At 43.0% G+C, this 13469-nt stretch overlaps 1 protein-coding gene across 3 annotated transcripts in view; it reads right to left on the bottom strand.

The window, feature by feature from the left end:
- Positions 1-2312: 2312 nt before the first annotated feature.
- Positions 2313-13469, bottom strand: part of vav3a (vav guanine nucleotide exchange factor 3a) — a 94243-nt gene continuing 83086 nt past the window's right edge. The window contains exons 26-28 of one of the 3 annotated variants that reach the window (XM_084938931.1): positions 9292-9378; positions 7932-8083; positions 2313-6217 (exon numbers count right to left, since the gene is read on the bottom strand). In XM_084938931.1, the coding sequence (XP_084795057.1) occupies positions 6173-6217; positions 7932-8083; positions 9292-9378 (284 nt within the window). In that variant the 3' untranslated portion in view covers positions 2313-6172. The remainder of the gene's footprint in view (positions 6218-7931; positions 8084-9291; positions 9379-13469) is intronic. The other 2 variants (XM_084938932.1, XM_084938933.1) reach the window with 2 other exon arrangements.

The raw sequence follows: 13469 nt of genomic DNA, 5'->3' as shown, positions 1-13469 counted from the left end.
TTACCTTTTTTGTATTCATTTATTACTATTTTTAGAAGTAGAGGCTTTAGAAGTCGGTTCATAATTATCAGCATGATCACAGCAACAAGACCCACTGTTTATCCCCACATTCATTCACACTTATTAGCCAATACGCTGGTGAGAAACAGCACCCCACTGGCTGCAGGTTATTTAAGTCCTGTGGAGGAAACAGCAACAAAATGCGTCAGTGACAGCATGGGAGCTGCGCAATTTAAGCTCCTAATTTCAACAAAAAAGTCACTTCCAGGCCGACTGAGTTAACAAAGATGAAACTGACCATAGTGAAGTTCACAGGATGTTTCATGTCCTTGTTTATTCATTATTTTTGCAAGATTAAAAGAGTTAAACGTGTCAGCTAATGAGCACAGTGTGACCCAGCACGTAGTTAAGCAGTTTCCCACTAATAACACCAATATTCACAATTGTAACGTGCGCCTTAACCTTGAATATTTTTTTCAGGGTCCAATTTATCTGAAAATTCACCAACTCCAAATTATTCATCCAAGTCTTCATTAAAAGTTATGTCTATAATTGTGCTTCTTAGGTATGATAAAAATATATTCAAGCAACATGATTCACTTTTTTCATTTAATAAATATAACTCATGCAGGTTTTATGTTCGCTCAGCCCTCTTTGCTTTTATTTGCTTGTATGTGGCCATGAGGTTGCCTGTTAATGTACAAATATCACAGTGCAAAAATACAAGAGAAAGTCCGCCAAAAAAGCCTGCATTAGTAGAAGTGGTAATATACAGAAGGTTTGATTTGTGTATATTATTTTCGATGAAAATACTTCAGTTCCAGTGCAGCAGTATGATTGAGAATCATGTAGGAACTTACAACTTTTAACACTTTTTCAACACGGCTGTGACTTATGTTGCTAAATTAGGCAGACTGCTAAGCAGACTGTGTACAAAGGATGGGCAAAGCTAGTGTGATGTCACGCGTCGCTCTGTGAACTCGTGTTGAAGACTTAAGTTTTGCCAGCGTCGTGTTGTTTCTTTGGAGCCAAAAAACAGGTGGAGTGCTAAGTTATCAGCTAGTGCTAGCAAGCTTCAATAGATATGTGCATCCAGACTGTATGAGTGAATCACACAGATAGTAATAGCTCCTAAATATGATGTTACATGAGCTTTCATGGCTGCTTCCAACCTTTAGTGAGTGCAAGGCTACAGTAGTATGACGGTGAAATTTGGCTTACGGGGAAAAAAAGGTATTTTTCCTAATTATACCTAAGTTTACAGTTACCCATGAACACCAGGCTGCTCTACTCCTATCTAACATCACCTGTTACTGTAGGCAGTACTACCGTCACTACACTGTCCAGTCTTCTAATACTACTTAAACACAAATTACCATAATTTGTTTTTCAAGATTTTTCAAAATGCATTAGCAGATGATTTTAGCAATGTTTCATGTACAGACCCACCATCTGATTACAAAAATTCCAACGTGGATTAGTATGTTACATGTAGCTTTGGATTTCCATTTTATCAAATGTCACTTGCTATTCAGTCCCTACTTTTAAAAATAACCTTTAAAAACAATAATAACCTCTCCTGCCATTTTTCACGTCTTTCATCTCTGAACTTGTCACATATGCACTTTTCCCCACTCTAAAAAATACACACTGCACGACATTTGTAGCTAGCAGACGGACTGCGATCAAAGCTGCACAGAAACACCTGTTAGACTGCATTTTAAATGACCCACCACTTCAAAACAGGTTATAATGTTCATACTCACTCCCAGTCTGTAGAGCTAACTATATCCTGAAGTACTGTAAACACAAATTTACTGACGTCAATATACATAAGTTTAGCTAACCTAGGCTAAGCTAAGCTAAGCTAAAATATTGTTTATCAGTCCTACAATTGGGAAAATGCACAAAATAAAAAGCATGATCAAGAGGTAGCAGCATAGACATCCACCTGTCATACAAAGAAACCACGCCTCACATAATGCATACTTTAAGGCTTAATTCAAATTAAATATATAGTGACATATATAAAAATTCAACCCCTATAAAGCTGTCATGGTGTAAATATGCAATAGATATAAAAATATATTTTTAATCAGACTTTAAACATCTTTATTTGTGCTGTAAAAATGTGCATTTTAACAGTGGGGATCAATTGGATTTGACTCACTTTTAGAGTCAGCCTCATGTGGACATTTGAGGAACTGCCATTTTTGGCATTTGTGTTGTTTCAGCTCCAGGGCTTGACACTCAAACTACAATCTCTCAAAATTAAGAAAAATCTATTAAAAAAGACATGAAATACAAGTGCATCAGAAGAAGCTGTGTACTGTATATCTTTATTATGTGCTATGTACATCATTTACAGTATAATACAGCAACAATACAGGGATATGCTACACACTCAGGATTGCACAGTTTTAGAGTTAGGCCACAGCGGTTGGGTACCGTGGTTATGAGACAAAACAGTAAGTACAGCATACATCTTTGGCTTCATTGAAATAACAAAAGCATGAACACAGACAATGCAAACTTTAGTCCACAGGAAGTACTGACTAAAAAAAAAAAAACAGAAGGAAGAAAAAAAAAAATCCATGTTTTCTTCATATTTGAGTTGTGTTTCAGGTTAATACAACAACACAGCCCTGAATTCAGTCAAAATGATTTTCCCACGTGGGATGTGCCTCTGCATACGGAAATAATCTGTGCATACAACAAGGGGATCACAATAGCGAGAGTAAACTCTAATTCATTCTCTAACTGGCATCATTTCTCCCAGCCTATTAATTTGCGGTAAAATTAAACTAGTCCTCATTTTGCTGGGCTTGTTTTCCGATTGAGCCTCTCTGCCTCCTCGCCCGGTAATACAGAATCTCCGATTCTCCTCCCACCAACACACAGCGGCGGTCACGGCCTACAGAGCGTCGGGTTGAGGGACTGAATACAGAGAGAAACAGAGGAGACGGAGATTGGATGAAAGATAGATGGGGAAAGAGAGCAGTAAAGAGCGAGTGGGAGAGAGAGGAGGGGAGTGACGCGGTGAGATAGAGCAAGAGAGAGGGGAGCCGACAGAGTGATGGATGCAGCAGGGTCGCTGAGGTGAGGAGATGGTGTAATGATTAGATCACAGATACCCTTGAGCCTTCCTCCCGTCCCTCCTGCCCACAAAAAAAAGAAAAGAAAAAATCTGGAGGCACACTTGGAGGAGAGGAAAGCCTGCAGCTGTAAATGGCCCCGCTGTCAGAGTTCATCTGGGTGGAGGAGGGAGAGCAGGAGTGGATTACCAGAGTCTGCGATTAGAGGAGCCCACTCCAGCTCTCCAGTTCTCCCCAGACGGGAGAGAGGTGTGCTCCTTCTGCAGCACAACTCTCTCTCTCACTCTCCGATTTCTTAAAGATGTTACAAATCTCATGTTTGACTGTTCGGAGACAGCAGTCGCGCTGGAAAGCAGGAGGTCCTGAAGGCTCTTACTTGACGAGAAGTTTCTCGAACATCAGAAATGATCAATACACGTCAAAAAAATAAAAAATAAAAGTCATGGTGGTATCTGCCCAAGGAGCAGTTTTAAAAAACCCTCCTTTTGTACTTTGATACTTTGGGCTTGTCTTTCAGAGCTTCCTCTGTTTCTCACGCTCGCAGCAGCACGTCTGAGCCTGCTGCCAGCTGTTTCCTTTAATATCGTTCACCTCCTAATCAGATGATGTCATGCCCAAACTTTTGCAGAGTGAGAAGTGGCTGCTAGGCTGTGTTTAAAATGCTTCCATCTAGTGGTCACTTAATGACACTGGTGATGAGCAGAGGAAAGTGTGTTGGGTAGGCAGGGAGACGGCACAAACATATGACAACGCGATCCTTCGGTCTAGTTCTTTAAGAAAACGTCTGCATATAAAACACATTTCTCCTACATATCATAAAAGGCGTGGAGAGACGGCGATGACAAGGAGTTATTAATGACTTTCAACTATAATGGCCCCATTAAGCGTATATAAATGCCTTGCTTCATAATAAATCGTTACTTAAATTCAGAAAATATGATCCTCAGTGGCATCACCGCAGTGCAGACGTGACAGTGGAAGGGCTAGCTCTGACTGGAAGGATTGCCCTGCGGGCTGATTCTCGAGGCAACTGAAGAGCGATGGTTTCTTTCATCTCGTCAAATCAATACAAACTCTGAAAACTCAACGTCTACAAGAGAATTTCACCATAGTTTCCACTTAAGCTGCTCCTTAAGCTTCCCTGCAGTGTGCTCCAATGACAAATGCGATCATATTTTAGCTGAACTGCATGGTTAAAAAAAAAGAAGGAAAAGCGAAGAAATGCAGACAAACAACAACTTACTAGACATTAAAGGACTAGTTCAAAGTAGTGTTTTGACCATCCTTACATAATACATGCGATGTGGACTGCTCTATGACAGGGCGACTGTGAGGAAAGACATCACCAACCATCGATTAAATAAAAGTTTCAGTATGTACACATTGAAAAATAGAAAAAAGATATGATTTGAGGTTACAGCCAACAAATATATCATTGCTAAACAAAGCTACACAAAGCCAGCTACTGAGGAGTCCTCCATGTCCAGTGTGCATGATCACTATGTTGGATCTGTGTCCTCTGGCACCTTTCTCCTTTCTGCCGTTGATGTTAACATTAAAAGCGTGCACAGCTTGCGTCCCTGTGAAGGTTTTTATTCCTTCAAATGTGGGAAAATCCGCTTTTACTTTTACTAAGGAGGCATTGTGCACAACCGGGGTGAGGGCGGTGGGGGAAGGCAGATATAAGCGTGACAGAAAGGTTTCTAAAAGATGACGTTAGTCCTTCTAGACTACTTAAAATATATATTTTTTATATATTTTTTCTAGTCCATTTCTGTGAGACAGGTGTCGGTGGTAGTATAGCCTCTCCTGGTCGACCAGTGCAGCCTCTGGAACGTAATCAGCCGTGTTTATCAAACCTGCACACGATGAAACTGGAACAACAGCTCAAAACATGCTAAGAAACGATGAGACGATAAACTGGGGAAGAACAAGGCAGGGGCTGTGTATGTGCTTTTCTTTTCTGCCGTTCAGTGCTAAGGTAGCAGGTGGCTTCCAGGTAGTGTGGTTTGTTCCCTCCCCCTTCCACCACCACCACCACCCCCGACGAGCCGCTAATGCCTCCAATAAGATAAACCCTTGGCGGATGGGCTCTTGTTGACAGAGCTGCCACCGATAAGAGCGTGGGGATCGCTAACGGCCAAGACAACTAAAAAACATGAGAGGCTGGTCTGGAGATAAAGAATGTAGGAGGTGGAAGGAAAATAGGAACAACAGCGATCAATTGCTGGCACTGTGCAGCGATGCTATCCGACACCATCCCTCTCTTACATCTCCTGGAAGAGTGCGTGTGCAAGTGTGCGGCGATAATAATCTGAAGGGAGAGGAGAGGTGGGTTGCGCGCGCGCGTGTGTGTGTATGAATCTGGGTCATCAAGTCATCAATATCCACCTGCATTAGTGGAAAAAAACAGGCAGGCAAGGTCAAAACTGACTGAAATCCCTTCAGACATGAGGATGAAAGGGGAAAAAAAGAAAAACTGAAGTGTCTCCCAACTCTCAGATGACTCTATTCCCACACGGAGCGATAAGGGGGGGGTGTGTGTAGATGGATGAATGGATGAGCGGATGAATGGAAGAGCGGCGTTTGAGTATCTGCTGCTGACAGTTCAGGCAACGGCCGACTTGGCAAGCGGAAACAGGTGGGAGTTGTGGTGCTGCGGCTGGCTAGGGCAGGGAGGAAGGAAGTGGAGGATGAATTATGGATGGACGGATGAAGTGAGGGGGAGAGGTGGAGGGCGAGGGGGTGGGGGGTGTCTGGCGAAGACCTGTGCCCCGCTGACAGGCAAGCTGCTAGTCGGTGGAGTCGCTTAGCCACACAGAGTCAAGCAGAAATGACTGTGCATCTCTGCATCTGCAGCGTACTATAGCCCTTTCCTCTCCCAAAGGCTTCCAGGATGGTTTTAGGCAACAGGGCACCGTGGAGGTGAGCGAAGCCGTCTGCTTCACTCTGAAAAGTAACGCGGGAGCAGACGGGGGTGCAAAAGCTCACTCAGTCACTGTCATGAGATCGGTTTGCTTACTCCACCGCTGCCCTTCTTCTTTTATCTTCCTCTTTTTTCCCTCACGTGGGCCCTTTCACTCCTCGCACTCTTCAACATATGTGGATGGAAACCAGCCCACCTGAGGGGGGAAAAGAGACTGAGATTAGTAACCAGACAGGGGTCGAATGTCGCCATCAGTCATCATTTTCTCAGTCTGCTTTAGCTGTTGCTACTTCAGACACTTTGCAGATGTAACCAGGACCCAGAAAGAGCTGTTGCTGCTGCTTTGATGCCTTTCTACTGCCCTGTCCAGCTCTCCTCATTTAATGCCCACCTCCTCGTATCTCCTCCATGCTGATGAGTGTGTGCTGGAAAGCACAGCAAACATTTTTAACAAAAGCACATATGGATGCACCATCTTGGAGGAGCTGGACTACCAGTACAACCTGAATGGTTTGCAAGTACCATCAAACGCCGTCAGTTACGAATCTAACAAAAAGCAAAACTAGGGAAAAACAGTCAGAAGGGATAAGGACAAAGCCACGGTTTGTCGTCACCACTTCCAAAACCATTCCGTTTTTTGGGCGTTTCCTCTCCAGTGCAGCTGTGTTCACTTGGCCTTGTGTTATACTGAGCTGATCAAGTGTTTCTGTCACGGTCATCCTCGTCTTTAAACGCCACAGGTCTGGTCTGTGTTTACATCCTCCTGTTTTAGTGCTATTGTGATGGTTTCCTTCATTTTTTGAGAAGTGTAGTTAAACTGTGAGTCAACACCCATGACATGTCATAAAACCACACATAATCAACTGATCATTTTACATATCTGTCTACAGTAGGTCAGTGGCAAAGGGAAAAAATAATGGGGTAACTGACTTTAAAGAAACTTTATAGCGTATTTATCTGCATTAAGCTCAGAAAAATTGTTTAAATCAGCACATGCCAGACGAGATACATGCAGATACTGATTGGCCAATAGCAACTTGGTAAAATTAACAAAAACTGTTGTATTGCTTTAATGATGTGATATTATTGTACTGATATATTAGAATTTTAAATAGAAAGAGCCAACAAAAGTAATACCAACTGTTTTTACTGGCTGTTTGCCCTAAAGAGACACTAGCAGCACTTCACAGACTCTTCTCCCCCTCCTTAGTTTTTTTAAGAGTGGCATCAGTGCACACATCAGGCTTAGTAAAAGTGAAAAGCTCCATTTACTGCAGCTGTTCACTTCACACTCGCAGCAGAAACACATCATTTACACACAAGCACGCCGCTCGCCGCCGAGCTAAACTCCAGCCACGAGTGGGAGTCGACGCACAGATTTCCTGCCTTTTCGCTCAGAATTTAACACCTGATTAGAGAGCGCTCCTGGCATTGGGAAAACGTATGCATTTAAGTGATGTAAGAGCAGCAAATGAATCCTTCCAACAGGATATGTGGAAACATAAATACTGCACACAACTGACTAATGAAAAAATAGACTGAGTCTGAACAGCCCCTTCCAGGTACCCACAGACAAAAATATCTGCCAAATTTTTCTTCTGCAAAACGCCCGCTTTTACTGCTACCCAAAATTGGATTTAAGAATTTAGCAGCTAGAATCATTTCAGAGTGAAGACTGCTAATACAAACTTCTGTGCCTTGATTAAACATAGCTGAATGTAAGCGCGAATACAATACTGACAGATACGTACTTTATATCAAGGTTGATTGTTTTTAAAGGAGAATAATGGCATGCTGCCCACCAACATGGAGATTTTTGGGGATTTTTAGAAAAAGATGATATCCTGGAAGGCAAAACCAAGCCCCCCCTCCCACAATTTGCCATTGAGCACCTTAAGGTTTCCACTCACCCTGCCGTTGACCTCGCCCCTCCACCAGCCATTAGCTCCCGACTTGGTGTAGATCTTAACCACGTCTCCCTCCTGCAGAGAGAGCTCCCGGGTGTCGCGTGAGCTGAAGTCGTACCGCGCTATTGCCACACCAATCACTTTGGGGGTAAACACTGCAGGAAGAGAAAAGAAAATGACGGGGATGCAAAACAGGACAAAAAAGAGAGAATGTGCTCATCCACGGTTTATGCTGACGACGAGTTCAAACACATCGGTTGCAACATGTAGACGCTCATACGGACAGAGAGGTGGAGAAGCCTGGAGTTTCACACGTCTAACTTTGACACCTACAGGTTTCTTTTTGGTCACCAATTTTATTTTTCTTCCTTTCACACAAAGATAGAAAGGACCTTCACCGCCCCCCCGCCCCCCCACACACACAGTGTCAATAAAATTCCAGCGTCTCTGATCCTTTCATCTAAAGTATTCAAGAAAATAAAACCACAGAGCAAATATAATGAAGGAAAAGTTTTAATTACGCAGCCAAATTCAGCCAGCTGTTCTTCATAAAACTAGCTAGAATCTAGTATGAACAAAAGGAACTATTTTATGTAAAAAACTGCCAATTTTGTACATCAAGCTGGAATTTCAGCCAGGTAATTTGACTTCTGGCGACTTTGTACAAACTCACTACTCTGAGTGTAAGAGCTGTGCATAGCTTTAGAGCCATAGCTTTAGCTTTAGCAGGGTTCTGACAGCAGTCTGTGTTAGACTACATGTCTCCTGTTGAGCAGACAGCGGTGTGAGAGACACATGTGGAGCAGGCTAGCTAGCTCCATCCCACCCTGCCGGCTCTCTTCCCTTTCAGACGCTGACCGGTGGTCCGACTGGGCAAAGCTGACATGTGGAAATGGAATGTCAGACCTCTACAAGCTGGCCGTAGGGATAGAATATCTAATATAGAGGAGCTCTGTGTATTTGGACACTTCCACCTTTAGTTTGACAGACAGACCTGGACAAGCACACACAAAACCCAGCCACATACCAACTGTGGAAAACATCTCACACACTCTACTCTTTTTCTTAAAGGTGCACCTCACACACACACACACACACAAGCAGGCACATGCAAAAATGTGGACACACATCGTACAAACATGCAATTTGTACAGAATGGCATGTATGTGCGCAAAACTACATAAGAGGTGAGACGGTTCAGTGAGAAGCTACATAAAAGATGGAAAAGGCCCAGATTTTCATGCAGTGACGCAAACGGACAGCCAGCATTCCCGAGCAGCCATCAACAGGCGAGGTGAAGAGAGAAAGAGACCCAGTGTTATAGTGACAGGCAAAGACAGGGAGAGAGAGAGAGAACCAATACCTGTACCTGACCAGAAGGGAGCAGAGGAAGGAGGTACAAAGCTGTAGCCGGCAGGAGTTAGAAGAGAGAGGCCGCAGAGCAATGGGGCTATGGCAGGGCGGAGGCAGTGCAGGCCAGGCAGGGGGGTGGAGAGATGCAAGACGGGGAAGAGGAGGGCAGGAATGGGTAGGGATGGAAGGAGAGAGAAGCAAAGGAGAAGGAAAAAAAAGCATGTTTTGTAAAAAAATTTTGATCTTTCTTTTCAGAGGTATTTAAAAAAAACAAAAAAACACACAGTCGCAGTTTGATGAAAAATAAATGATGACAGGCACAGGGGGAGAGCCAGTGAGACTTATCTACACAGCCACTGGAAGCAGCTCTTTCACTGATGTTCGGTGGTTAATTAATTTGTGCCCCTAAAAGTATTTACTGTGTTTTTGGAACTATAATTATAATTCTAATCTTTTTTCTCCCAAACTCAAATATGAGATCAAACCGTAACATGCATCAAAACCTGCAGCAATTTGTCGATGACTAAAGGTGACAATTTTGAATTCTAAAAGCCTCTCACGTTCAAAAATCTTCTACAGTCACTTGATATGGAATAGAAAACACAGTAACAAGCTATCAAACGGCCGTTATGAATGTGCAAAAGCGAGAAGAGGGTCTTTATCTAATTGCCATCGCTGAATTAAAGGAAACACTGAAGGTCCTAAAAATGTGCACTGCTCCTAAAATGTTGTTGAGACACTAAGCAATGACATATCTTGTTCCACTTTGCTAAAAGGACTTCTGCCTCGCTAATGAGGGATGACATCTTCGCTTTATTGCATTTAATTGAGAAGAACATGCAGTCTACTCACAATTACAGCGCGAAGGGGGATTTTTGCACAGTTGGAGACGTAGCTGTAATATTCCCCCCGACTTGCAGATGCTCAAAAAACACGGTAATGTACCCCGTTTCTTTATTTCACATTCCACTATTACAGGATTTTTCGAGGGTGCTCTAATTGCTTTTGTGCAGGCTGTTTCTGAACCTGAAAATGTCGCAGATTCTTCTTTACAAAGACTAACTGTGCCTTTATCTCGGCGTACAGCTTGAAAAACAACCCACCAGAGAACCACTGCATTTGTATTTCCGTCTGTCTTCCAGTCTGTCTCCTATTGGCAGAGGAGGCAGCTACAGAAACTGATCCTGTTCCAGTAATGTCTGAGAGTTGGCAGTGTCACTGCCTTGCTGTGGGAAATAGAACCTCTAACCCTGACAGTATTAGCACCTTGGTGTTCGTGGGTTATTTTGGAACGTAACTAAAGAAGCAGAGAAAGTTTGGCATGACAACAGTCAGGGTAAAATGCTAACAATGAAAAGGGTTCTTTTTTGCTCAGTTGTGTTGCTAAAGTACAGAAACAGACCGCAGAGAATAAATGTAGTCGACTTAAACAGATGCCAGCGATTATTTTAGTCCAGAAAAGTTAAACTGTGGTGAACAAAACAACCAAAAAAGAAAGGATCATGGAAAACGTATTCCACATACATATAGTATGCAGAGTGCAGTGTTGCAATTCAACAACATCCAGAACAACCAAAATGATCATACATGAATCCTGAAATGACACAAACCTCGCCTAAATGGAGCTGTGTCATACTCTTATGAGCGGGGTGGCTGTTGCTCAGGATTTAGAGCAGGTCTACTGATCGGAAGGTTGGTGGTTCAATTCCTGGCTGCCTTTTCTGCATGCCAAATATCCTTGGGTAAGAGACCAACCACCCCAAGTTGCTCTCTGATGCATCCAGAAAGCACTTCTGCACTGAAGCTCTCTATGCTCTGTTCTTGAGCTAATCTGAAGGCCTCATGAAGTTTGGAGGTCTGCAGAACGTTGGTGACCTCTGTCCACTACGCGCCTCAGCATCCACTCACCCTGCTCACCCTGTTACATGGCCTACCACTTTCACGGCTGAGTTGTTATAATACTGCTAACGGCTGACTGTGGAATATTTAGTAGTGATGAAATATTACAACTGGCCATCCTGGAATTCTCTGAGCTCCTGAGAGAGACCCACTCTTTCACAAATGTTTGTAGAAGCAGTCTGCATGCCCTGGTGCTTGACTTTACACATCTGTGTCCATGGAGGTGACTGGAATACCTGAATTCAGTGATTTGGTTGGGGGAGTGAATGCTTTTGGCAATATAGTGTATGTCATACAGTAAGTAATTATGACCAATGCACAGTTCATTATTTCCGAGAACAGAACGAGCACTTTAAATTCAAGTCTTCTGCTCATTTTTCAAATCCGCCGCCGTTCTTTTAAAAGCGTGCCCCCAGTCTACCCCTCATTCGGGTTTCTAAAGCCACCTCTGCACAGGAGCCTACATTTCAGCCAGTGGGAATAGAAAATCTAATCCCCGCAATGACTGATAAATGCCCAAACTTTATGAAAAATGTGCTGCTCCCAACAATACTGCTGGCAAGTTAACTGGCCTGGGTTATTGATATGCTGTAAGAGGAGCAGGGCTCTAGTGGTTTTTAAAATGAATACTAATCAGCGCACTGAGAGACAGCTCAGCAACCCCTAATGGTGTCTAGGTACGAGCAATATGAAGAGGGATCGCGCTCCACTTCAAACGGCCACCGAAACACCAGCTGCATCTTACATGCTTCATTTTTGCACAATCTGATTTGTGGACCACACCGGAATGCACAATGTGAGCCGGGTGAATAATAGAGGGGAGGAAGACCGACAGCGCACTCACTCACACACACACACACACACACACACACACACACACACACACACACACACACACACACATACACGCTGCAGCTTCCCACAAGATGAGGATGAGAGTTAGAAACCTGCACACCACGGATACATTTCAGTTAACTAAACGCCAGTATCTCTTCCTTTGTAACGACGGGCAAAAAAGGAAATATCAATCAATCAGTTTCTCTAACTACGAAGCAGTCGACAAAAACAAAGCACAAACGTTAATTGGGAGATTTCCAGCAGTGCTTTGGGAAAGTAGAAATCAAAACATGAGTCGTTTAAAAGTGAAAGCGAGAAAAATGAAGTCTGCACACTGGGAGCAGGCTGCCTACAAGACAGAGGGGCACACCACAACAACCCTCCAAAACAAATTTGGATTGGAGCTGTCTCAACTTGTGTCTTGATGCTGAGTTTGAACAACAGGCCCCGCTTTAGAACAACCAAACAGCTCAGTACAATCTGTTCACATTTCTGCCGCTTGAAACGTGATCGTCTGCAAGCCAGGGACTTCTCCAAAGCACGCAGCGGCATGCAGGCATCAAATGAAATCATCATTTTACCACTGACTGTGATCACTTGGTTGATTTTCCATTTAGCAGTCAATGGGCAGTGGTGCTTTGCCTGGCGTGCTGAGCTTAATATTTATGTTTCTTCTTGCGTGGGGTAAACATTTATGGTTTTTAAGGCAAGGATCACTCTCTACTTCAGTTTGAAGATTGCAAACAGTTAACTGAGTGGATTTAAACCCCAGATAATGAATTTTTCCCATTTCTAGTCAAAGATAAAGGGATTTATGCATGCCAGCTTTTCCCACAACAAAAGCTTGTTTGTTTTTGTTTGTCTTTGTCTAAAAACACATTTCTTCACAGTTACAAACCCCACGCCTGCTTGAAGTTTCTTCCTGTTTAAAGGGAGTTTTTCCTTACCACTGTTGCCAAGTGCTTGCTCATAGGAGGCTATATGATGGGGTTTCTTCCTAATGTTGTGTGACCTTTACCTTACAATATAAATGCGCTGTTGCTGTGAATTGGCTCTATATAAATAAAACTGAGTCGAACCGAATTGTTAAATTACAAAGAAGAAACCGTGTTATCGGATACTGCATTCTCCTTTATTCATTCATTATAAATCAAAGCAGCGGCTGCATACATAAATAATCTTAATCATCATTGTGTTCTTGTACAGTCCCAAACCTATCAGAAGTGTTGCTGTCAACAGCTGCTTTGTCTTGAGATGTCACACGTTTTTTCATTATGACACGGGTAGAAAAAGAAATCCTGCTGCTTACATCGTCTTCGGTGAGGATGCTTAAAGGTTTCCGGCTGCCTGGCATGTGAAATGATGTGAAATATCCCACGTTCGATACAATTACTCCCATGTAAAATGCTATCTTATTATCAGCATTTTTTAAAAATCTTTTCTACTCTTAAA

This window comes from Perissodus microlepis, chromosome 9 (assembly GCF_051167445.1).
Source record: "Perissodus microlepis isolate ML-2025 ecotype Zambia chromosome 9, ASM5116744v1, whole genome shotgun sequence".
Taxonomy (NCBI): Eukaryota; Metazoa; Chordata; class Actinopteri; order Cichliformes; family Cichlidae; genus Perissodus; species Perissodus microlepis.
This window is presented reverse-complemented; position numbering and strand designations above follow the sequence as displayed.